This window comes from Lepidochelys olivacea (genome assembly GCF_965140295.1).
Source record: "Lepidochelys olivacea isolate rLepOli2 genome assembly, chromosome: 15".
NCBI classification, from domain to species: Eukaryota; Metazoa; Chordata; order Testudines; family Cheloniidae; genus Lepidochelys; species Lepidochelys olivacea.
Window position 1 is genome coordinate 12,910,018 of NC_140425.1, and position 22,530 is coordinate 12,932,547.

Consider the following 22,530-nt stretch of genomic DNA (forward strand, 5'->3'; position numbering starts at 1 on the left):
GAAATTCCTCACATTTGGTTCTGGGTATCATCTTCTTTAAGCTCCCATAGCAATTTCAGCAGATGACATTAACCACGTTCAGATCAGAGAATGAGGTAAAGCTTAAAAGCATTCTATGGTCTATTCCTGTCTACTACCTATTGAGCTTTATCCCTGCTGCAAATTCAGTTCTCATTCCCTCATGATGTCTGAAGGAAGGGAACTGGTCCCTGAACACCGTTACACTGTTGGATCTGTCCAAAAGAGACAGCTCTGATTCCCACCACAATTGCACCAGATGATGATCCAAGGCACAGAGTCCCTGCAGCATCTGTTTCCATTCCCACTCTTTGTTTATCTTGTCTACCTAGACTCTAAGCTCTTTGGGCCAGGGACTCTTTCTCTCTCTGCACATGCACAATTTCAGAGAGGGTCTCTAGGTGCTCCTAAATATAAATACCATGCATAATCAGGGGCACCTTTTTTCCAAGGAAGGGGCCACAACCCTGGACGCCTGTTCCTGGGGAGATGGAGCGCCATATGCCAGTCTCCAGGAGGCCTCTGTATTCCTGGGCCCTTGTATCCCTGCGGGGATTTGAGCATAGCCCTCTCCATGCCTCTCAGAACGGGGAGGGATGGGGAAATCCTGTTCTCAGCCACGGTCTCCAAAGCCCCGTCAGTGGGATCCCCCCATTCCTGTTATGGGATGAGACGCTACGGGAGGGATCCTTGAACCCCCGTAGCTCCGCAGGCTCCTCACTCCCGGGCGCAGGCCTCGAGCTCGGCCCCAGCAGCATGCATCCTGTCGCTATGGGAACAGACGCCAGCGCGATGCATGCCGGGCTGAAACAAAACGCAACAGTAAGAAGCTGCGGTAAGAGGTAGATGTCGGCCAATGACGTGCGCCACAGATTGTTGCAGAGGCCAATGATTGGTGCACGCGGGGCGCGTCTTAGGCGGAGGGGGCGTGGCTGCTAGTATTAGGTCTACGGGGGTGGCGCCGCGCGTTTTCAGTCACATCGGAGAGCTGGCCGAGCGAGCGCTGGTTGAGAAGCCGCCTGCCCGCCCGCCCCATCCCTTCCCTCCGCGCTCGGAGCCGCCCAGCACACGGTGAGTTCCCGAGCGGGGCAGGACCCGAGAGCCTGGCCGAGGGCGCTGGGAGAGGTGGGGCCGCACGGAGGGAGAAGGCAGAGGCCTCTCGTCATCCCGCCGGTGGAGGGGGAAGGCGCGGAGTAGAGGAGGGCGCCCCGGGGTGGGCTCTTGTGAGCCGTGGGGGGGGGGGTGGAAAGCTATTGGGCGTGGGGGAGGGTGCTGTGATTCTGTGTGTAGAAGGGGGTGAGTGGTAGAAGTACCGATTGGGCGAGGGTCCCCGGGGTGGTGGTGGGGGGTGGGGAACCACCGATTGGGCGGGGAAGGTGACGGGGCGGGAGGAGGCCACCGATTGGGCGGGGTGGGGAAGGGGAAGACCACCCATTGGGCAAGGGGGGGAGGGTGCCGATGGAAGTATTTTGGTTTTTTCGGTGCTTCTAAAAACCCCCAAACATGAAGATTTGTCTGGCAAAATGAGACTGGGGACGCATGGCAGAACTGTCAGTGGACGCTCCCAAAGAGCCAGCATATCTGGGACCGCTACTCCGTAGCTTATCTGTGCCAGGGAAATTACACAGAATTTTCTAGCATCTCTATCTTCACTAAAAATATTCCGGCTTTGAATTTCATGTCCTGAAAATGTATAGTATTTTAAACTACTCAGGGTCTCTATTTGCACTCAAATGATGATGAAGGGCTACTAGGTGGAGTCCATCCCTTCATGGTACTGGCTATACCAGGGGTTCTCAAACGGGGTCGGCACCCCTCAGGGGGTCGTGAGGTTATTACGTGGGGGGGTCAGGAGTTGTCAGCCTCCACCACAAACCCTGCTTTGCTTCCAGCATTTAAAATGGTGTTAAATATATAAGTGCTTTTAATTTATAAGGGTAGTTGCAAACCTCTGAGTGCGATGTGAAAGGGGTCATCAGTATAAAAGTTTGAGAACCATTGAGCTATACAGACTGATAAGCTTTAGGTTAGCTGAAAAGCCAAAAAGCAATTCTACAGATTCTCTCTTGGGAAAGAGATCATGATTAGAGAAACTGAAAATGCTCCCAGCTATGCTTTCCTCTCTCTCTGTTTCAGCTGAAGTAACTGGTCTGAAAATACTACAGCTGAAAAACTACATTCCGTTTACTTCACTGTCTGTAAAAAGAAAAGGAGTACTTGTGGCACCTTAGAGACTAACCAATTTATTTGAGCATGAGTCTCTAAGGTGCCACAAGTACTCCTTTTCTTTTTGCGAATACAGACTAACACGGCTGTTACTCTGAAACCTGTTCACTGTCTGTATAACTTCTGTCACTGGCTGTAGAGCTGACTTACTCATGCTTTGAGGAGATGTGTTTTGCATTAAGACTGGGCCAATGTTCTTAAGCTAGAAGATAGTGACCATAAATCATGCATTCTACAAGACCAAGCCTATTAAACAGATTGTCTGTGGGAGTTTTGGATGGTGGATGCTCCTACTGCTGTCAGATTATTTTGTGTGTGCGTGCTCCCTAGGTAACCATGTGTGATCGAAAGGCTGTGATCAAGAATGCGGATATGTCTGAAGAGATGCAGCAAGATTCAGTGGAGTGTGCCACTCAGGCCCTGGAGAAATATAACATCGAGAAGGATATTGCAGCTCATATAAAGAAGGTAAATGCCTGTTGTAATAGCCTTTTCCCTCTATTGATGGATATGCATGTTTTAGAATCTAGAACAGGGGTCTCAAATGCAATTTACCTTAGGGCCAGTGCCAGTCCTCAAATCCTCCCAGCAGGCCAATAATGTCACTAATGCTGCCCAGAACCCACCCCCCCGAAAGACCTCTTCCTCCCACCTGCCTAAGGCTCTGAGAGGGAGTTTGGGTGCAGAAGGGATGAGAGGTTAGGCTCTGGAGGGGAGTTTGGGTGGGGAAGAGGGTCTGGGATGCAGGGTCTGGGCTGGAGTTTGGGTGCTAGGTGCAGGCTTGGGGCTGGGGTTTGTGTGGGTGCAGGCTCTGGGAGGGAGTTTGCGGGCAGGAGGGAGTGTTTGGGAAAGGGGTGGGGTGCTTACCTGGGGCTCCAAGGTGGGGGGGGGCGGCTCTGCATGCTGCTACTCCCCCAGGCACTGCCCCCGCAGCTTCTTCTTGGCTGCAGGGGCGTTTGGGGCAGGGGCAGTGTGTGGAGGCACAGCCCTGCCCTGTGGCCACAGGGAGGGGCCAGCAGCCACTGGAGCTCTGCTGTGCTGCCGGGGCCCCTGTGGGGGGCAGTGCCTGGGGTCGGCAGGTGGGGCCAAGGGAGAGACCTGGCCCCAAAACTGCTGGAGCCCTGCGGGCCACATTAGGGAGGCTCGCAGGCCGCAAATGGCCTGTGGGTTGGGAGTTTGAGACCCCTGATCTAGTATGAGGGGAGTGCTGCCAGAAGGGAACTCTAGAGGAAAAGGTGAAGCCTTACTAGGTGCTCAGCTCATCTGAATTTGTATACAAAGGCTTTCATTTGCAAAGTAATTTTATGTTATACAACTCTTGTGAAGATCTGTGTCATATATAACTCTTCTTGGGTTTGGTAACTGTTTTTTCTTTCCTTTTGGTTATTTTTTTTTCTTATCTTAGCCATATGCTTGTTCTAACAGCAGGGGAGCTATTGGGAGAAGCTGCACATAGATGTTGCCCACTGAGCAAAGTTGGGAGAGGAAACTATAGTTTACCATTTTTCATACTTCTGCAGTTTGCTGAATTGGCAGCGCTAATGGAAGACGGTGGCCTGCCATAAGAGTGGGAAGGTTGAATTGAATTGAGACTATGCTGAGTGGAACAGACATATAAGCAGCAATCATTGACAACATATAAAACCTAATGTCAGTCAAGTGCTCTCCTTAAACTGTCTTCTGAGTTGGTTCAACTTATTGCTAGCAATTTCCAGTGAGAATAGCAAACTTATTTAAAAAAACCCACTCCTGCTTGAGATGTAGAAACAAGTATAGATTTTCTTCCCTATGGTGAATGTACCACTTAAAAATAACTGAAGCAGAAACATCAGTTTAATTTACTACAAAACAATTCTATATCTTTGTCAAACTTCAGTATAACTTCCCAATGGCAGTGGACAGGGAGGGGATGTGATGACAGAAATATTGGAAATAGAAATTAGCCAAGAGGCTTAATATAATAATCAAATACAAAACAGCTGTATACCTTTCTTGGCCCAAAGCTCTAAATTTCAGGACTGTTGGGCATGAATATTTGTATAAAGCACTTCTTAACCAGTCTGACTTTCTGGTCATCACATTAGTCTGACTCAAGTTTTGCTAGCCAAAGTGTCTAACTGTAAAACAGTACTAATTTGTGAATAAATTTGGTCTATTAAATGAAGTGAGGGCTTTTCTTTTTTTAAGAATAGAGTATTAGGGCTTGTTATGCTCTTTCCCTCTGTGGATCAACTCACTGTTTTCACTTATGTTCTTATGAACTAGGATAATACAGACTAGCATAATGGACTCACTGGAATGCCTCTTAAGTACTCTGCACTTTCATTGTGTGCGCCTGTTTGAGATCCTGTGTCACCCCTCTTCCATACCCAATTCCTCTACTGCTTGACTTCCAAAATTCTTTTGCAGATCACTAGCAAAGGCGTTGCCCTATTGCTGGTTGAGATCCATAGCTTGAAAGCTATTGTGCTAAGGATCTACTAGGAGGATGTGCTAGATTCTTGGATGGAAGGGAAGAATACGTACACCTAGTAAACGGGCTTGAGTCATGCAAGAGTTGGCAGGTGGGCAGTTGACATTAACCAGAGTACAATCTGGACTGATGAACAGCTGTCCCCTCAATTCCCTAACCTGGGGGTGTCTTTTATAAACTCTGTTTCGCTGTGAGAGCAACCACTCCTGATCTGCTTGCTCTCAGCCTCCAGCATATAAATCACTCCCAGCCATACTGTATGAGTGCTATAGGCAGCCACCCATGAATTACACTGCAGGACAACACCAGCAAACTCCCAGACCCAGACTTTCCCCCAGAAATGTGCGTTGTACTGCCCAGCACCCTCCTGGACAATACAAACTCGTATCAAGTCTGTCATTTATTAATAGAAAATGATATGCACAAGTCTTGTTATCCCAAATGGACTTTCCCAAATACTTCAGTCCAAACACACTGGTTTAGATAAAACAACAAATCTATTAACTATAGAAAAATAGATTAAGTGACTACAAGTATAAGTCAGGATTGGTTACAAGGAAATAAAAGGTAAAACACAACTACACCGAACTTAACAAGCTAAGTGAATACAAAGCAAAGGTCTCTCTCACCACAAGTACTAGCAGTCTTCCTGGCTGAACCGCTTTGTCAGGATTTCAAGCCCCCAGTCCAGTGCTGCTTCCTTTGTTCTTCAGGGCTTGATGCTGTGGGTAGCGAGTAAGAGAGACAGGATTTGGGATGTCTGTCTTCTTACAGCCCTTTCTCATGTCCAGCTGATATGTGGCCAGAAACCTTATACTACTACTTTGTCAAAATGTAGATTTTTCCCCCCATTCCCCGAAGAGTGGCCACTTAATCAGGTGGGTGGTCCATTTGAGCTAGGTGACACCTGGCTGAGGCATTGGCTAGCCTATTATCTCTGGGGAACTTGTTTGTGACTGTGTTCCAGAACATGCTGGAACATGTCCTTGGCAATATCATATGGTGGAGTTTTCTTTTACAGTCTTGCCACACCTTTGACCAGGACAATAATCATCAGGAAATCATGAGTTTTCAAATGATACCTTACATAGTATGCTTTGTACAAAATTTAACAGCCTTGTGAAAGGGGTGAATATAAAGATATAGACTATCACAGCAGTAAAATCCTACCTGTACTCCTGCAGCTACTTAGTAAGAAAATGACTTCTGGTGTCTCATGATGTAATAACCAGCAACTGGGCAATAAAGGTAAGTCAGCAATTCCACCTCTCCCTTATTATCAAAGCTGTGGTCTTAATGCAGAGCAAAGGATATGCTGTTCTTACCCCACCACACCCCCCTCCCAGTGTTTCTACACTTAATATAAAGATGTAGGTGAGAATATGGCAGTTAAAAAAAATCTGCAACTTTTTTATCTAAGAAAGGCAGTTCTGCTGTAGTAGTAATGTGCATTTTGTTTTTTTTCTTCCAGGAGTTTGACAAGAAGTACAACCCCACTTGGCACTGCATTGTGGGAAGGAACTTTGGCAGCTATGTGACTCATGAGACTAAGCACTTCATCTATTTCTACCTAGGCCAAGTTGCTATTCTCCTCTTCAAATCTGGTTAGAGCACAGTCTGTGCTATCCAAACTTGCATCCGGTTCCAGGACTGCACACTAACTCTAAATAGAGACTGAAATCTTAAGCCTTCCCCAGGGAACACACCTTGCTCTTCAAGCCTTTTGTTGTGGTGGTAATGGACAGGGACTCCTCTGTACTAGTTTGTTTTCATTGTGGCTATAAAAAATAGCAAAAAATTCATTCTTGTATTTATTTTCTTTCCAAAAACCTGCTTTCCATTTTAATAAAACTGTTGGATATACTCAACCTTTAAGAGTTTATTCTAATAGTTTTATAGCCATCTAGCCCACTTATCCCTATATTGATTCTTGTACTGTGGTCTTTACGAAATCCTTCTCACTTGTTTCCATGGAAAGTGAGCATATTTTCTCTAACCCAAAACTTTATCTAAAGCTGTTAGTGTAGAAAAGTTCACTGCTGGCATAGACAGGTACAACTGCCATTACTAAAGTTAGGTTGGAGCTGTAATTCCTGTGAGTTTAGCCTACACTTTTATCCATCTGATGTATGTTGCTTTTCTTATTCTCACCTAAAGCCTTTGTAAACAGATAATATCACCATGTAGTTCTGGTCCAAGGATGAGTGGCTGTACACTTTCCTTCTCTATTTTATAGAACATATTAATCCATTTCTATTTCATGTACAAAAAGTTACTATGATAGAGCTTCCATTATGCTAGATACTACATAGATTCTTGAGGGTTGTGCTGGCAGAGGCTGCTATAGTCCCAGTAAGCAGGACCAGTTCTACAGATGTTAGTGAGGAGGACAAGTAGTTTCTTGATGTTTATTGATGGCTAGCAATAACTGAGCTGGGAACTATATCCTTCAAATGCCTAGTGTAAAGCCCCAGCTTGCAAAACTTAGACACTCACCAGCTTCAGTACAAAGACTCCTCAGCCATCATGTCTCTGCTGCTCTACACTCCTTACTACACTTGAAAGTTACAGCAGCTTTTGGAAAAGGTATGCCAACCTCATTACCTTACCTTTTCCTGCATTAGTAACTAAAGGGGAGACAAGGTAGTGCTTTCAGCAGCAAATAACTGATTTGGTTTAAAAGCCTTGATACAGCAGGGAGTTGCTACCTCCCCATTTGAGGTAGCACTGCAACAACTGTACTGTGGAGGATAGTAGCACAACTGAGGCTTTTTGATGCTGTTCTGAATTAGTATAGAAGCAATGTTCAATTACCCTATGCTTCCTTGTTTAACAATATTCATAACTGTAGAATAATGAATCACTTAATACTTGTTTGAAAACCTTGCCTTTACCTTTTTTGGAGGTGGAAGAGTAAAATATCTCTACTTGTTATGTGTGGCTCTGATCTAGAGTCCAGTTGAGGTAGTTTCTCTGGACATTGTCTGTCAAATGGTTAGATTAAATATCCTGCTGTAGCATGAACCACTTAAACTAGTGAATTGTGGTAGTCCTAGAATAGATGATGCACTAAGAGCTGATTAACGTGATCTATCTAAGGGCATATGAAGTCAGTGCAGCCAAGCTCCTTTAATAGATATTTTATACTACTATAGTGATTATATACTGTTTTAGCAAGCTATCAGCAGGTTATAATAACTTATTAAGGTACTTATCACACTTCAGTCCTGCATTCTCATTCTGGTATAGAAGCACAAATTACAGACTAGCCCTCTGAAGGTTTAGTGATAAGAACTGAATTAAACTACCCACTCTAAACTTTAGTAAACATACTACCACAATGCAGCTCAAATAAGGGGTAAGTAGAGACAGAAGATAAGATTTTAATAAAGATCTCTAGTTTTTCCACATTCCTTACCCGGATCCAAGGAAACTTCTGCAGTAATTTGTCAGCCTTAAAGGGATACAGAAGTAAACTAGTTGAAGATTTCTTCAAAGATATGATATAAGGTGATGGGTAGGGTATTTCACCTTTTTTGATGCAGAGCCACCATTATAGCATTGTTTCACCACAATATAGTTAAAATGAGGACTGAACAGATGCTTTCAGAACTTTATCCCCATCACTGAGGAAATACATTAACAGTAACTTACTACTTTTGCTGACAAGTCGTCAGACATCAGTGAGACATTTACCACAAAAGTGAAACTGATACATGAAATTTAATATCTTTAAAATAAATACACAAATACTACATGTCACACACTTGTAATTTCAGGTGTTGCCTATATTCCCATACCCACACTGAACTTGAGTCATTACTTCAATACAGTATAGGGAGATCTCTTGTTTGAAAGCCAGTGGGTCAATGTCTACCTTCAACCAGTTCTGTTATTACAGGTGTTTGGAGTACATCTTATCCTACTTAGATAAGACTAAGTAACTTTTGCAATATCAAAAAGAAAAGGAGTACTTGTGGCACCTTAGAGACTAACCAATTTATTTGAGCATAAGCTTTCGTGAGCTACAGCTCACTTCAGTAGATGCATACTGTGGAAAGTTTAGAAGATCTTATTATATACACACAAAGCATGAAAAAAATACCTCCTCCCACCCCACTCTCGTGCTGGTAATAGCTTATCTAAAGTGATCACTCTCCTTACAATGTGTGAGATAATCAAGTTGGGCCATTTCCAGCACAAATCCAGGGTTTAACAAGAACATGGGGGGGAGGGGTTTGAAAAAACAAGGGGAAATAGGCTTGAATAGGGACTGGGAGTGGTTTAGTCATTATGAAAGGTAGCCTAAGTTAATTGTATCCAATTTGCAAATGAATTCCAATTCAGTAGTTTCTTGCTGGAGTCTGGATTTGAAGTTTTTTTGTTGTAAAATAGCGACTTTCATGTCTAATCACGTGACCAGAGAGATTGAAGTGTCCTCCGACTGGTTTATGAATGTTATAATTCTTGACATCTGATTTGTGTCCATTTACTCTTACATAGAGACTGTCCAGTTTGACCAATGTACATGGCAGAGGGGCATTGCTAGCACATGATGACATATCACATGGGTGGATGTGCAGGTGAACGAGCCTCTGATAGTGTGGCTGATGTTATTAGGCCCTGTGATGGTATCCCCTCAATAGATATGTGGGCACAGTTGGCAACAGGCTTTGTTGCAAGGACAGGTTCCTGGGTTAGTGGTTCTGTTGTGTGGTATGTGGTTGCTGGTGAGTATTTGCTTCAGGTTGGGGGGCTGTCTGTAGGCAAGGACTGGCCTGTCTCCCAAGATTTGTGAGAGTGTTGGGTCATCCTTCAGGACAGGTTGTAGATCCTTAATAATGCGTTGGAGGGGTTTTAGTTGGGGGCTGAAAGTGATGGCTAGTGGCATTCTGTTATTTTCTTGGTTAGGCCTGTCCTGTAGTAGGTGACTTCTGGGAACTCTTCTGGCTCTATCAATCTGTTTCTTCACTTCCGCAGGTGGGTATTGTAGTAAGAATGCTTGATAGAGACAGACACCTACAAGATCTCTGTCTGAGAGGTTAGAGCAAATGCAGTTGTATCGCAGAGCTTGGCTGTAGACGATGGATTGTGTGGTGTGGTCAGGGTGAAAGCTGGAGGCATGTAGGTAGGAATAGCGGTCAGTAGGTTTCCGGTATAGAGTGGTGTTTGTGTCCATCATTTATTAGCACTGTAGTGTCCAGGAAGTGTATCTCTTGTGTGGACTGGACCAGGCTGAGGTTGATGCTGGGATGGAAATTGTTGAAATCATGGTGGAATTCCTCAAGGGCTTCTTTTCCATGGGTCCAGATGATGATGATGTCATCAACATAGCACAAGTAGAGCAGGGGCGTTAGGGGACGAGAGCTCAGGCAGCGTTGTTCTAAGTCAGCCATAAAAATGTTGGCATACTGTGGGGCCATGCAGGTACCCATAGCAATGCTGCTGATCTGAAGGTATACATAGTCTCCAAATGTAAAATAATTATGGGTAAGGACAAAGTCAAAGTTCAGCCACCAGCTTAGCCATGACATTATCAGGGAAATAAAGAAAATAGAACGCCACTAGCCATCACCTTCAGCCCCCACCGAAAACCCCTCCAACGCATTATTAAGGATCTACAACCTGTCCTGAAGGATGACCCAACACTCACAAATCTTGAGACACAGGCCCGTCCTTGCCTACAGACAGCCCCCCAACCTGAAGCGAATACTCACCAGCAACCACATACCACACAACCCAGGAACCTATCCTTGCAACAAAGCTCATTGCCAACTGTGCCCACGTATCTATTCAGGGGACACCATCATAGGGCCTAATAACATCAGCCACACTATCAGAGGCTCATTCACTTGCACATCTACCAATGTGATATCTGCCATCATGTGCCAGCAATGCCCCTCTGCCATGTACATTGGTCAAACTGGACAGTCTCTATGTAAAAGAATAAATGGACACAAATCAGATGTCAAGAATTATAACATTCGTAAACCAGTCGAACACTTCAATCTCTCTGGTCACACGATTACAGACATGAAAGTTGCTATTTTACAACAAAAAAACTTCAAATCCAGACTCCAGCGAGAAACTGTTGAATTGGAATTCATTTGCAAATTGGATACAATTAACCTAGGCTTGAATAGAGACTGGGAGTGGCTTAGTCATTATGCAAGGTAGCCTATTTCCCCTTGTTTTTTCCTTCCCAGACGTTCTTGTTAAACCCTGGATTTGTGCTGGAAATGGTCCACCTTGATTATCATACACATTGTAAGGAAAGTGATCACTTTAGATAAGCTATTACCAGCAGGAGAGGGGGGTGGGAGGAGGTATTTTTTCATGCTTTGTGTGTATATAATAAGATCTTCTAAACTCCACAGTATGCATCCGCTGAAGTGAGCTGTAGCTCACGAAAGCTTATGCTCAAATAAATTGGTTAGTCTCTCAGGTGCCCCAAGTACTCCTTTTCTTTTTGTGAATACAGAGTAACATAGCTGTTACTCTGAAACCTTTTGCAATATCCACACTGTACTTCAGAGGAGAATTATATGTACCAAACAAGTTGTCCAATAAAAGTCTGTGAGGTTTTAGGAAACTGGTAATCAGTTGAGTGAGCACATGCTATGAAGCACCTGGCCCATACTTACATAAATGCCTAAGTGCTAGAGGGATTCTTTGTCCTGACAGGGTTGTAAGAATATAATTTCAACTTTTCAGAAACCCAAAATCTGAAGCTTTAGATTCTGCAGAGGGACCAAGTCTTCCCATCCCCTCAGACTATTGTGGCAGTGAAGTTTTTGGAGTTGCATTGCTTTTTAGCTTCTTTAGGGGAAATACCCTTTATTCTTCAAGAGCTTTGCAAAGTAGGAGGGTCACAGTTTGAAACCTGAGTGAATGGCTACAATGCCTGCTGTTAGATTCCGATATTCCACCTTCAGAAAACCTGCATCTTCAATCATTGCCTTGAACACCTCCTGAAATATAGTAATAAAGAACATAATAGCCATACTAGGTCAGACCAATGCTCCCTCTAGCTCAGTATCTTGTCTTCTGACAGGGGCTTGGGCCAAGTGCTTTGGAAGGAATGAACAGAACATCCAGTCCCAGCTTCTGGCAGGGACACTGACAGCATAGCTAATAGTCATTGCTGGACATATCCTCCATAAACTTAGTTATTTTTTGAACCCACTTATAATTTTTGTCTTAACATCCATGGCAATGAGTTCCAAAGGTTGATTGTGTTGTGTGAAGTATTTTCTTACATTTGTTTTAAGCCTGCTGCTTATTAATTTTGTTGAGTGACCTCTGGTTCTTGTGTTACGTGAAGGGGCAAACACTTCATTTACTTTCTCCACGCTATTCATGATTTTGTAGACCTTTCTCATATCCTCTTTAGTCATCTCGTGGGTGGAGAGAGGTAATTGTGCAATTAGCAGAAGTAAACTAGCATATGCCTTCTTAAAGGCCTAGTCTCCTTACCCATAACCCAGCTGCCCCCATGGTGACAATCTATACACTAAATATTCAAAGCAGAGAACCTTGTTACCTGGGCTGGAAAGCGTCGGATGCTTTCCACAAGGTACTGGTAGGACTTCCAATCTCCAGCAATAATCTCACCCAGAACAGGGATAACCTGGAAACTGTACAAGTCATAGAGCCTGCCCAAAGAGACAAGTGCAAATTAACATGCAGACACCAAAATAAAACCTACTAGGACTAACTTTTTCCTAAAGAGGAATTAGTCTCTGTATATCACCTTTGCTGTAGACTTCTACAGAGTTTGGATTTAAGTATGTGATCGTGTTTCAAGGGATTAGGACTCTTTCATGTGTTTTTGTCCCAGCTCAAGAAAAACCCTCATGTGTGGGATAAAAATAAAAAGAAAAAAATGGTCATATTCCAACCTGGAAACAATGGGGTTGTTGACTTGACTAAATTCCAGACACAGAAATCTCCCTCCTGGTTTCAGCACACGATACGCCTCCTGAAGGGCCTGAGAGAGATCAAAAGTGGATGAACACACTGTAGGAAAGCACCCTCCCTATTAACATCTCATGAGGATGTGAAACATGGATGCTCCACCTTCTTTGGTTGGGCACAGTCCAAGCAGAAGAAAGATTGTTCTGGTTAAAGTCACCCAAGTGTCCTGGGAACTTAAAATATTTAGACTTGGACAATAAATACCACCCACCTATCCACTGTGGGCCTAAAATGGTAAGTATGCTTTAAATTAGGTAACATTTTCACGTAAGTCCCTTTCTGTCAGGCTAAAGTCAACCCACTCAGGAGAGGTTCAATAGGGCTGCACATTATTATATTTTTAAATTATATCTGCTTTTGGGAAGTGATTGGCCTGCTTTAGGATGGTATTAAACATTAGGTATTGCAGCCTATTAGCAAGTATCCAAAGATTCATAATAAGATTTCAAGCTACATCCATCTTTTTCCTGAAGATGGGGAGATAACGCTACAAAACCAGAAGCAAAAAGAAGCTGACATGCAGAAAGACTTTCATCAGTTGTGTAAACAAGTAATGACATTTTAAGGAGTCAAAGCACATCTCAGAGCATGGAACATTACATGCGATTACCAGTTTGTGAAGAGATCCCCCCCTAAAAAAAAAAAGCGATCAAAAATATCCTTTCAGGCAGAACAGTTATAACCAATCAATCTCAAAATACCAGGTCCCAATTAGAACAGGTGACATTACTTGCTAGAGTGTTTACAAATATTTTCTAATTTTTAAGAAAGGACTACTCAGAGCTTTCCAGAAAAATGTATGCAAGTATTTATACCATGCTTATCTCCATGATAAAAATCTGAACCCTATGATGCTCCTAGAAGGGCAGGATATTTATTAACCTCAATTTCTTTTCATTCAAGCAAACTGTAGGGCTACATCCCACTTTCTTTTACATGTGAGAAGTTGAAGCAGAGGTTTCCTCATACAAGAGTGTTTCTTCTTTTCTTGGCGCCCAGAAAACCCAGGAGAACTGTATATCCCAGGACATGTTGCCCCTGCTTACCTGGTCAATATGAGTTACATTCCGTATTCCAAAGGCAATTGTGTAAACATCAAACTTGTTGTCATTGAAGGGCAGCTCTTCAGCATTCCCAACCACCCAGGACAAGCCTTAAAAAAAACCAAAAACAAACGCACACACACAGATACTAGGTGTTGCTCATCCCAGAAAACTTGCAGAAAGACTAGCTCTTCACTCTGTTTTGGCAAAGGTAATACATATATAATAGGGCTGTCAAGTGATTAAAACAATTAATCGCGATTGATTGCACTGTTAAACATTAATAGAATACTATTTTAAATGAATATTTTTGGATTTTTCCACATTTTCAAATATATTGATTTCAATTACAACACAATACAAAGTGTGGATTGCTCACTTTATATTTATTTTTTATTACTAGTATTTGCACTGTAAAAAAATAAAAAATAGCATTTTTCAGTTCACCTAATACAAGTACTGTAGTGCAATCTTTCTATCAGGAAAGCTGAACTTAAAAATGTAGAGTGATGTACAAAAAAAAACTGCATTCAAAAATAATGTAAAACTTTAGCGCCAACAAGTCCACTCAGTCCTACCTCTTGATCAGCCAATTGCTCAGACAAACAAGTTTGTCTACATTTGCAGGAGATAATGCTCCCCACTGTGTTTCAATGTCACCTGTGAGAATAGGCGTTTGCACTGCACTGTTGTAACCAGCATTGCAAGATATTTATGTGCCAGACATGCTAAAGATTCATATGTCCCTTCATGCTTCAACCACCATTCCAGGGGACATGCTGATGATGGGTTCTACCTGATAATGATCCATAGCAGTGCAGACCAATGCATGTTCATTTTCATCATCATGAGTCAGATGCCACCAGCAGAAGGTTGATTTTCATTTTTGGTGGTTTGGGTTCTGTAGTTTCCGCTTTGGAGTGTTCCTCTTTTAAGACTTCTGAAAGCATGCTCCACACCCCATCCGGATCAGATTGTGGAAGGCACTTCAGATTCTTAAATCTTGGGTCAAGTGCTGTTGCTATCTTTAGTAATCTCACATTGGTACCTTTTATGCGTTTTGTCAAATCTGCAGTGAAAGTGTTCTTAAAACGAACAACATGCTGGGTCATCATCCAAGACTGCTATAACACAAAATATATGGCAGAATGCAGGTAAAAACAGAGCAGGAGACATACAATTCTCCCCCAAGGAGTTCAGTCACAAATTTAATTAACACATTTTTTTTTAAATGAGCACCATCAGGATGGAAGCATGTCCTCTGGAATGGTGGCCAAAGTATGAAAGGGCATACGAATGTTTAGCTCCTTGCAATGCCAGCTACAAAAGTGCCACGCGAATATCTGTTCTCACTTTCAGGTGACACTGTAAATAAGAAGCGGGCAGCATTATCTCCCGTAAACATAAACCAACTGGTTTCTCTTAGCGATTGGCTGAACAAGTAGAAGAACCTAGTGAACTTAGGTTCTAAAGTTTTACACTGTTTTGGTTTTGAGTGCAATTACGTAACAAACAAAATCTACATTTGTAAGTTGCACTTTCAGGATAAAGAGATTGCACTATGGTACTTGTATAAGGTGAATTGAAAAATACTATTTCTTTTATCATTTTTACAGTGCAAGTATTTGTAATAAAAATAATATAAAGTGAGCACTGCATACTTTGTATTCTGCATTGTAACTGAAATCACTATATTTGAAAATGCAGAAAAACATCCAAAATATATACTTAATTTCAATTGGTATTCTATTGTTTAACAGTGTGATTAAAACTGCGATTAATTTTGAGTTAATCACATGAGTTAACTGCGATTAATCAGCAGCCCTAATATATAATTTTAAAATCATACTGTGATTCTTCTTTTTAGTGGGGGAGGACACCTCAAGTTTATACCTGCTACCCTTCAAGGTCCTGCATCATGGCAATTCCTCATCAGACAAGGAAGAAGTCCAACAAACTTGTTCCTAAATCAATCAAAGACCTCCTCCTCCCCACTGGAGCTAGGTATGCTGTACCCACTGTACTCCAGATTGGGGGAATAAGACTGAACCTACATCTTTTGCATGGCAGAAGAGAGCAACAGCTATTTGGCTGCCCTTGTGTTTTAATGTAAGGATTCGCTTCTGCAACGTTCTCACTATTACAATCACTCTTGGAGATAGTTTTTGCAATGAGTTGTACAAAGCCCACAAAACACTGAAAATGTACCCATCTGTACTGATGTCAGAATGACCTTCATGACAGAAGGTAAACTGTTGTCATGAATCCTGTACACCTACAGAAGGAAGAATCATAGGGTGGAATTAAATAATTTTGGAGTCATATACATTTTTTAAAAATAGACGAATACTGGTAGGAACAAATGTCCTGTTCCATCCACAGATTGGAGTTCCCGAGCTTTATATGGATTTTATGAAATGCAGACATTTCATAAAAAGTTGCCCCAAAACAATATTTCTTTGTTTGAACACACTGGTTATTGTCTCTCTATTTATCAGCACTGGAGAGTAACAAAAGATTATTGTAGTAACAGAGATGGGCTACAATTCAAGAGGCCAGACAACCCAGTGTTTGACCTTTGAGCTCCCCCTTCTGGAAGAAGGCATGAAGTCAGGGGGTAACAGAGAAGAAATCAAGGAGTTGGAACTGATATGAGAGAACAGGCATTTGAAAGCAAAATGATCTTATCTAGTTTCCAAGTATTTCTATTGCACACATCAGCCTAGATGACCAAGTTACTTCTACAAGAAATCATCAGCTTACTTAAGCAACTACTAAGACGGGGATGAGGGCAGAAAATCACAGACATTATTAAAGTCATTCAGTGTTGCATCACCACAATACAAAATGAGCCCTCTACAGGATTCCTTTATGTCATGTGGCCTACATATAGCACATTTTTTTCTCCACCTTAAAAAAGGAGAAACAATTAATTATCTTTAGGTGCTCACCAATATTTGCAATTCTTTTGATTAAGCCTGGGGAAAAAAAAAAAAGATTTTTACCTTACTAATTTTCTCTCTGATTGGGAAACATTGATCTGTTTCCTCAACAGTTATTTCTCTATGCAGTACTTGCACCAATGACGTAATCAGGAATGCAGAGAGAGCAGGGTGTAGTAATTGGTTTGGGGGTATGTAACACTAAAAATATTACCTGCTCCCCAAAAAGTTCATCAAGAGGAAATGAGGGAGTTGAAATTCTGTTTATGTTTTCAGTCAAGTTTTAAACGTTTCAGGGGTACTTCAAACGTTGAGATTGACTGTATCTTCCAGTTACTGTTGATAAATCTTTAGTTTAATTTGAAACAAGGGCTGGTATTAAAAACAGTGTTTTTAAAACCAATTTAAAACTGAAAGTCTTACATAAAATATACCACATTTAAATACATATAGTAAATCTTATTTAAGAAATGTTTCTCTAATTAAAGTGGGAGAGGACAAACAACTATTCTACAAATACTGTGTATTAAGCACAATTTATTACTTACTTCTTAAATTAATCCTGATTGAAAGGACCAACATGGATTACCCCATTGACCTGCAAACTAAATATTTAATACGATTCAGATTCCAAAAGCACTATAACCCATTCTCTGTGGCAGGTATCATCATCTCTATATAGGCTTGTTTCTTGGTGGTTTTTTTTTTGGACTCATGACATTTTTAATTTGCTGCCTTTATTTTTAAAGTATACCTTCTGAAATCTGTGGTGTAGTCAGATTCTTAGGGCCAAACTATCCTGTTTCATACCTACTCAGCTTGACTAAATTCAGGGGAATTGCACTGGTGTAACAGAGCAGCGTTTTGCTCATTGGCTGATTCTGAAGGAGAATCAAACACTGGGCTTCAGATTAATCCTCAGACTTGTATTTTCAAAGGGATACAAGTATTAAAGAGACTCACGGTGCCTCCATAGAGAGCTTTCAGAGTAACAGCCGTGTTAGTCTGTATTCGCAAAAAGAAAAGGAGTACTTGTAGCACCTTAGAGACGTGAGCTATAGCTCACGAAAGCTTATGCTCAAATAAATTGGTTAGTCTCTAAGGTGCCACCAGTACTCCTTTTCCATAGGGAGCATAACTCCTAGTTGCTGAATTATCATGACAATTGGCCAGCTCTTGTACATCATCTTACTTACCCTCTCTTTCCATACTGTTGATGATAAAAATCCTGCACCTGATATTTGCCCATCAGAAAAGTTACTGCTCCAGGCAAATAAGCAAGTAGAATTTTGGACTATTGTTACATAAGGATTTTTTAAATCTAAATTTCTATCACTCAGAGACCTACTACAGAAGTGATATAATGCAGGACTTACCTTTAGAGTAGCCAAGATGTTGTGCTTTCTGCTTTCCAACTTTTAGCATTTCCTTGTTAATGTCACAGACCACCACTTGGGACCCTCCTGGCAATTTAAGTTCCTCTTCCTCGTAACTCTTAGAGATTTCCTGCCATGATAAATTCTGATGGGATTTCAGTTTCTGTCTGATCTGGTGCTCCCACTGGGAACGAACATAATTGATAAACCGAAAGGCGATGTCACCTGTATTAGTTTTGAAAGGAAGATGCAAAATGTGGAATATTTTCTGATATTATAAAAATTAAATATTCATCAGGAAGTTAGGACTTTTAATATTTAGGTAAACTGGACCTAACATGCTCCCTAGCTATATTTTTTTAGATGAAACATTAACAAGTCTGTTTCTCCCATTATTGTTAGTTGAAACAGAGTTTCTATGAGTGTAAGGGGTGGCTGGTGGATCCCTAGAAGGACTAGGTAGCTTAGCTGGTGACGCAGGTGCCTGGCCGGGCTCTGGAGTCTTGCTGCCCTGCTCCTCTCTGGACTTTCCCTTTCCCATCCAGGATGTTGGGGAATGCCCTCTCCCGGTGTGCTTCCCCTGCTTCTTAGCAGGTACCGGGGATTGGGACCGGAGCCGGGAGACCAGTTGCAGTGGCACACATTGCACCCATGCTGCTGCACTCGCTGCAGAGTCTGATCTCGGCGGCTCGGAGACTGGCATGAGAGCCGACTCCATGAGGAGCACTTATGTCCTGCTCCTTTTTAGTTCTTGGCTGGAAGCTCTTGCAGATGCTGGGACACTTAGCATTAATGAGGGCTTCTCCCAAATACTTCAGGTAACTTTGATACAGGTCGGGTCGTTGATCCACATAGGCTTTTTACAGCGATCACAAGGCTAGAAGCCCAGGGACAGGGCGTGCCTCCTCCCTGGGCTAAGTCCTAGAGGTGACTAACTTATCTACAATACAATTTGCTAGTCATTAAGAGAACAAAGAAACTAGTTATCTAGAACTATTTACACAATAAGAAAAGGAGGACTTGTGGCACCTTAGAGACTAACCAATTTATTAGAGCATAAGCTTTCGTGAGCTACAGCTCACTTCCTCAGATGCATCTGAGGAAGTGAGCTGTAGCTCACGAAAGCTTATGCTCTAATAAATTGGTTAGTCTCTAAGGTGCCACAAGTCCTCCTTTTCTTTTTGCGAATACAGACTAACACGGCTGTTACTCTGAAACCTATTTACACAATGTGATAGTGAAAAAAACACTGGATAAAGAAAACGTTTCCAGCACTGTCACTGGTGGCAAGAAGGAACTGAGGGAGGGGGCCAGTGGCACCCTTATATTGGCGAACATGCATGCCACTCCTGGTGGCTCCAGAGCCAGTCCTTACAGATACCACTGAGGGAAAAACTTCCCGCACCAGTGCACATAGTGAGTGCACAAACCTAACATGGAATGGACATGAGCAACACATCTCAAAGAACGGCAGTTAAAAAAGGTAAATAATCATTTTTGCTATAAGCGTAATACTTTGCACTTCTAGAGCAGCTTTATCCAAGGATCTCAAATGCTTCAAAACGTTAGAAAACTAAGGGTATGTATTCACTACCAACATTAAAGCGCTGCTGGCTGTGTAGTTGCAGCACCAGCGCTGGGAGAGAGCTCTCCCAGCGCTGTAAAAAAAACCACCCCCATGAGGGGAGTTGCTCCCAGCGCTAGCGTACTGTCAACACCACCACTTTACAGCGCTGAAACTTGCATTGCTCAGGGGTGTGTTTTTTCACACCCCTGAGCAAAAAAGTTTCAGCGCTGTAAAGTGGCAGTGTAGACAAGGCCTAAGACTCAACCCTTCCCCTTGAAGGGCAGAAGTTATCCTCATTCTCCAGAGAGAGAAACTGAGGGACAGAGCAGTAAATTACTTGCTTAAGGTCATAGTGTGTGTGCGGCAGAGCAAATAATACAACCCAGTATTCCTGACTTCAGGCCCATCATTTAGCCACCAGACCAGTTGTCTCCAAACTTTTTATGTTGTGTCCCCACTTACCCGGAATGTAATCTGGTCACACCCTCGGGAGCCCAGGGACTGAAGCCATGGCTGGGACTGGGGCCAGAGCAGGGCTGGGTGGCACTCCCTCCCTGAGGGCCCCCCGAATGTTCCTCCACGCCTCCCTAGGGGGCAGGCCCCACAGTTTGAGGACTACTGCACTATACAGTGTTCTCTATAAAGTCATGTAAATGTTGTAATAAGTGCAACTATGATTTCTATTGTCTATACTGTACTTATTTTCCATTTTCATATATAGGTAGATTAATTTCTGCTCTCCATTAAGGAATCATTACTCCAGCAAATAGTATTCCTTAATAAAAGTACTAGAAATAAAATGGAATGTACCTGTCCCTCCAGCAACATCTAACAGCTGAGTTCCCGGGTAAGGGTTCATTTGATGCAGCAGGATATCCTTCCAGAGCCGATGAATCCCCAGACTCATTGAATCATTCATTATATCATACTTCTTGGCCACACTTTCAAATACACGGTAAACTGAAATAAAATTACATTATAATGCAATATATATCACTTTGAGGTAGCAGGGCGAAGCATGTCACTTAAATTCACTTCTATGTATTCACTGTCCTCTTCCTAGGTCTATACTAACACATGACCCCATAAAGTCTCAGGCAAGAATCCTATTTTTTTAATCTCATTAGTTAGATTATCATACTTCACAAAGTTTATATTTTGTTACATGCATTTACTTTCAACACATTCCTATGTTTCACCACGGTCCCAATCTAGAAAACACCATGTGAACAAAGTGCAATTTGTTTGAAAAGTTATTTATATTTGGATTAAGTGAAAGCATTCAAATAACCATCAACTTGCTAGGACATTCTCATCCCTCAGACAGCTACTCCTTGAGGTACACAACGCACCTGTTGAAAAGGTTTAAATATTCGTATTAGGGTAGCTCTAACAAGTTCCAACCAACATCAAAGATCTGTTGTGCAAGGCACTGTTCAGATACAAAGCAAAAAACACTCCCTAGAACAAAGAGCTCTCATTATAAAATGACCAGACACAGGGAGAAGAAAGAATATATGGAGAGAGCAAGTGACTTGCCTGGGGGGGTCTCACCAGGGGATCAGCGACACAACTAGAAACAGAACCCAGGTCTCCTCGGTCCATTTTGTTTCACAATAACTGGACCGCACTGCCTCGTACAGTACAGCAGTCACTGGGGCATTGGACGGCCCAGCAATCTCTTCCCATCTCGTCCTCCTCCCTCCCCAGAGTCTCCCTCTTCGCCCGCTAGATCCCCGTCCCAGTCGCCCCGCCTTGCTCTTGCCCCCCTCACCTTTCTCCCCTTTCTCCGCCTCCGACACAGTCTGGAATCCGAAGTTCGTCTCCCCCTCCGCGACAAGGCACCGCGCCCCGCTGAAGAGCCCCCGACCTATAGACAACAACTTCCCACGGCAGCGGCTGTGCAGAGCCCGACAGGCCGCCACTCCAATAGAGGCCGCCATCTTTGGTAGCGGCGTGAACTTTGCACTCGCATAACGAAGCTCCGAGTCATGTGACACTTCCGTCCCAGCCAATTGAAAGCCCGCCTGGGGAGGAGTAAATAAAGCGCGTGATTCTCACTGGCCATACGGCAGGGAGGGCGGGTTTTACTAGGTAACAGCCAACCCGAAGCTGGGCCCACGGAACGTGCTGCTGAGGGGAGGGGCGAGCGGTTCCCGAGGAAACAGGGGCTTGGGATCTCTGGTGCTGGGGCACGTTCGCCTCCCACCCAGAGAAATGGGCTTTGTACCGCGACCCCGGACCGACCGCCCCTCGCGCCTGCCCCGGGACCCCGCCCCGCGACCCCCCCCACCGCCTCTCGCGTCTCTGTTCCCCCCACAGCTCCGCGCCACAACCCCGGATCTACCGCCCCTCGCGTCTGCCCCGGGACCCCGCCCCGCGACCCCCAACTCTCACTGCCTTTCGTGTCTCTCCCCTCGGCTCAGCACCGCAACCCCGGATCTACTGCCCCTCGCGTCTGCCCCGGGACCCAGCACCGCCGCCGCCTCTCGCGTCTCTCCCGCCCGCCCCCTCCGCACCTCGACCGCGGACCGCTCGCGCCTGCCCCGGGACCCCGCCCCGCGACCCGCCCCCACTGCCTTCGTGTCTCTCCCTGCGGCCCCTAGGGTCACCACACAGTAGCAAGTGTGAAAAATCAGGACGGGGTGGGGGGTAATAAGCCCTTATATAAGAGAAAGCCCTTAATATCGGGACTGTCCCTATAAAATTGGGACAGCTGGTCACCCTAGTGGCCCTGCATGCACCATGACCCCCATCCCACCGCCCTTCACCTGGACCCTGCACTGCGACCTCCAACCCCCACACCTCTGGTCCTGTGCTCTGAGGAAATACTGAAATCAATGCCATTCTCTCAGGCGCTCGTTTCTAATGTAACATCTAAGCCCACAACCCTCATTCAGTTGCCACA

General features: G+C 43.6%; 2 protein-coding genes across 3 annotated transcripts; one reads left to right on the forward strand and one right to left on the reverse strand.

Annotated features, from left to right (window-relative positions):
* Positions 1-946: 946 nt before the first annotated feature.
* DYNLL1 (dynein light chain LC8-type 1) lies at positions 947-6,519 on the forward strand. Its single transcript, XM_084648962.1, has 3 exons — positions 947-1,089; positions 2,575-2,712; positions 6,189-6,519. The coding sequence occupies exons 2-3, from the start codon at positions 2,581-2,583 to the stop codon at positions 6,324-6,326; spliced, it is 270 nt and encodes an 89-aa protein (XP_084505088.1). The 5' UTR covers positions 947-1,089; positions 2,575-2,580; the 3' UTR covers positions 6,327-6,519.
* COQ5 (coenzyme Q5, methyltransferase) lies at positions 5,105-22,072 on the reverse strand. Of its 2 annotated transcripts, none has more exons than XM_084648961.1 (8): positions 22,020-22,072; positions 21,397-21,649; positions 20,433-20,582; positions 18,056-18,280; positions 13,741-13,847; positions 12,619-12,707; positions 12,261-12,372; positions 5,105-5,439 (listed from the first exon to the last, which is right to left on the reverse strand). In XM_084648961.1, exons 2-8 carry the CDS (start codon positions 21,563-21,565, stop codon positions 5,392-5,394), a joined length of 900 nt encoding a protein of 299 aa, XP_084505087.1. In that variant the 5' UTR covers positions 21,566-21,649; positions 22,020-22,072; the 3' UTR covers positions 5,105-5,391. The 2 variants fall into 2 exon arrangements, with proteins under 2 accessions (XP_084505087.1, XP_084505086.1); XM_084648960.1 differs by lacking the exon at positions 5,105-5,439 and adding an exon at positions 11,126-11,688 and having other exon boundaries at positions 22,020-22,065.
* Between the last annotated feature and the right edge of the window lie 458 nt (positions 22,073-22,530).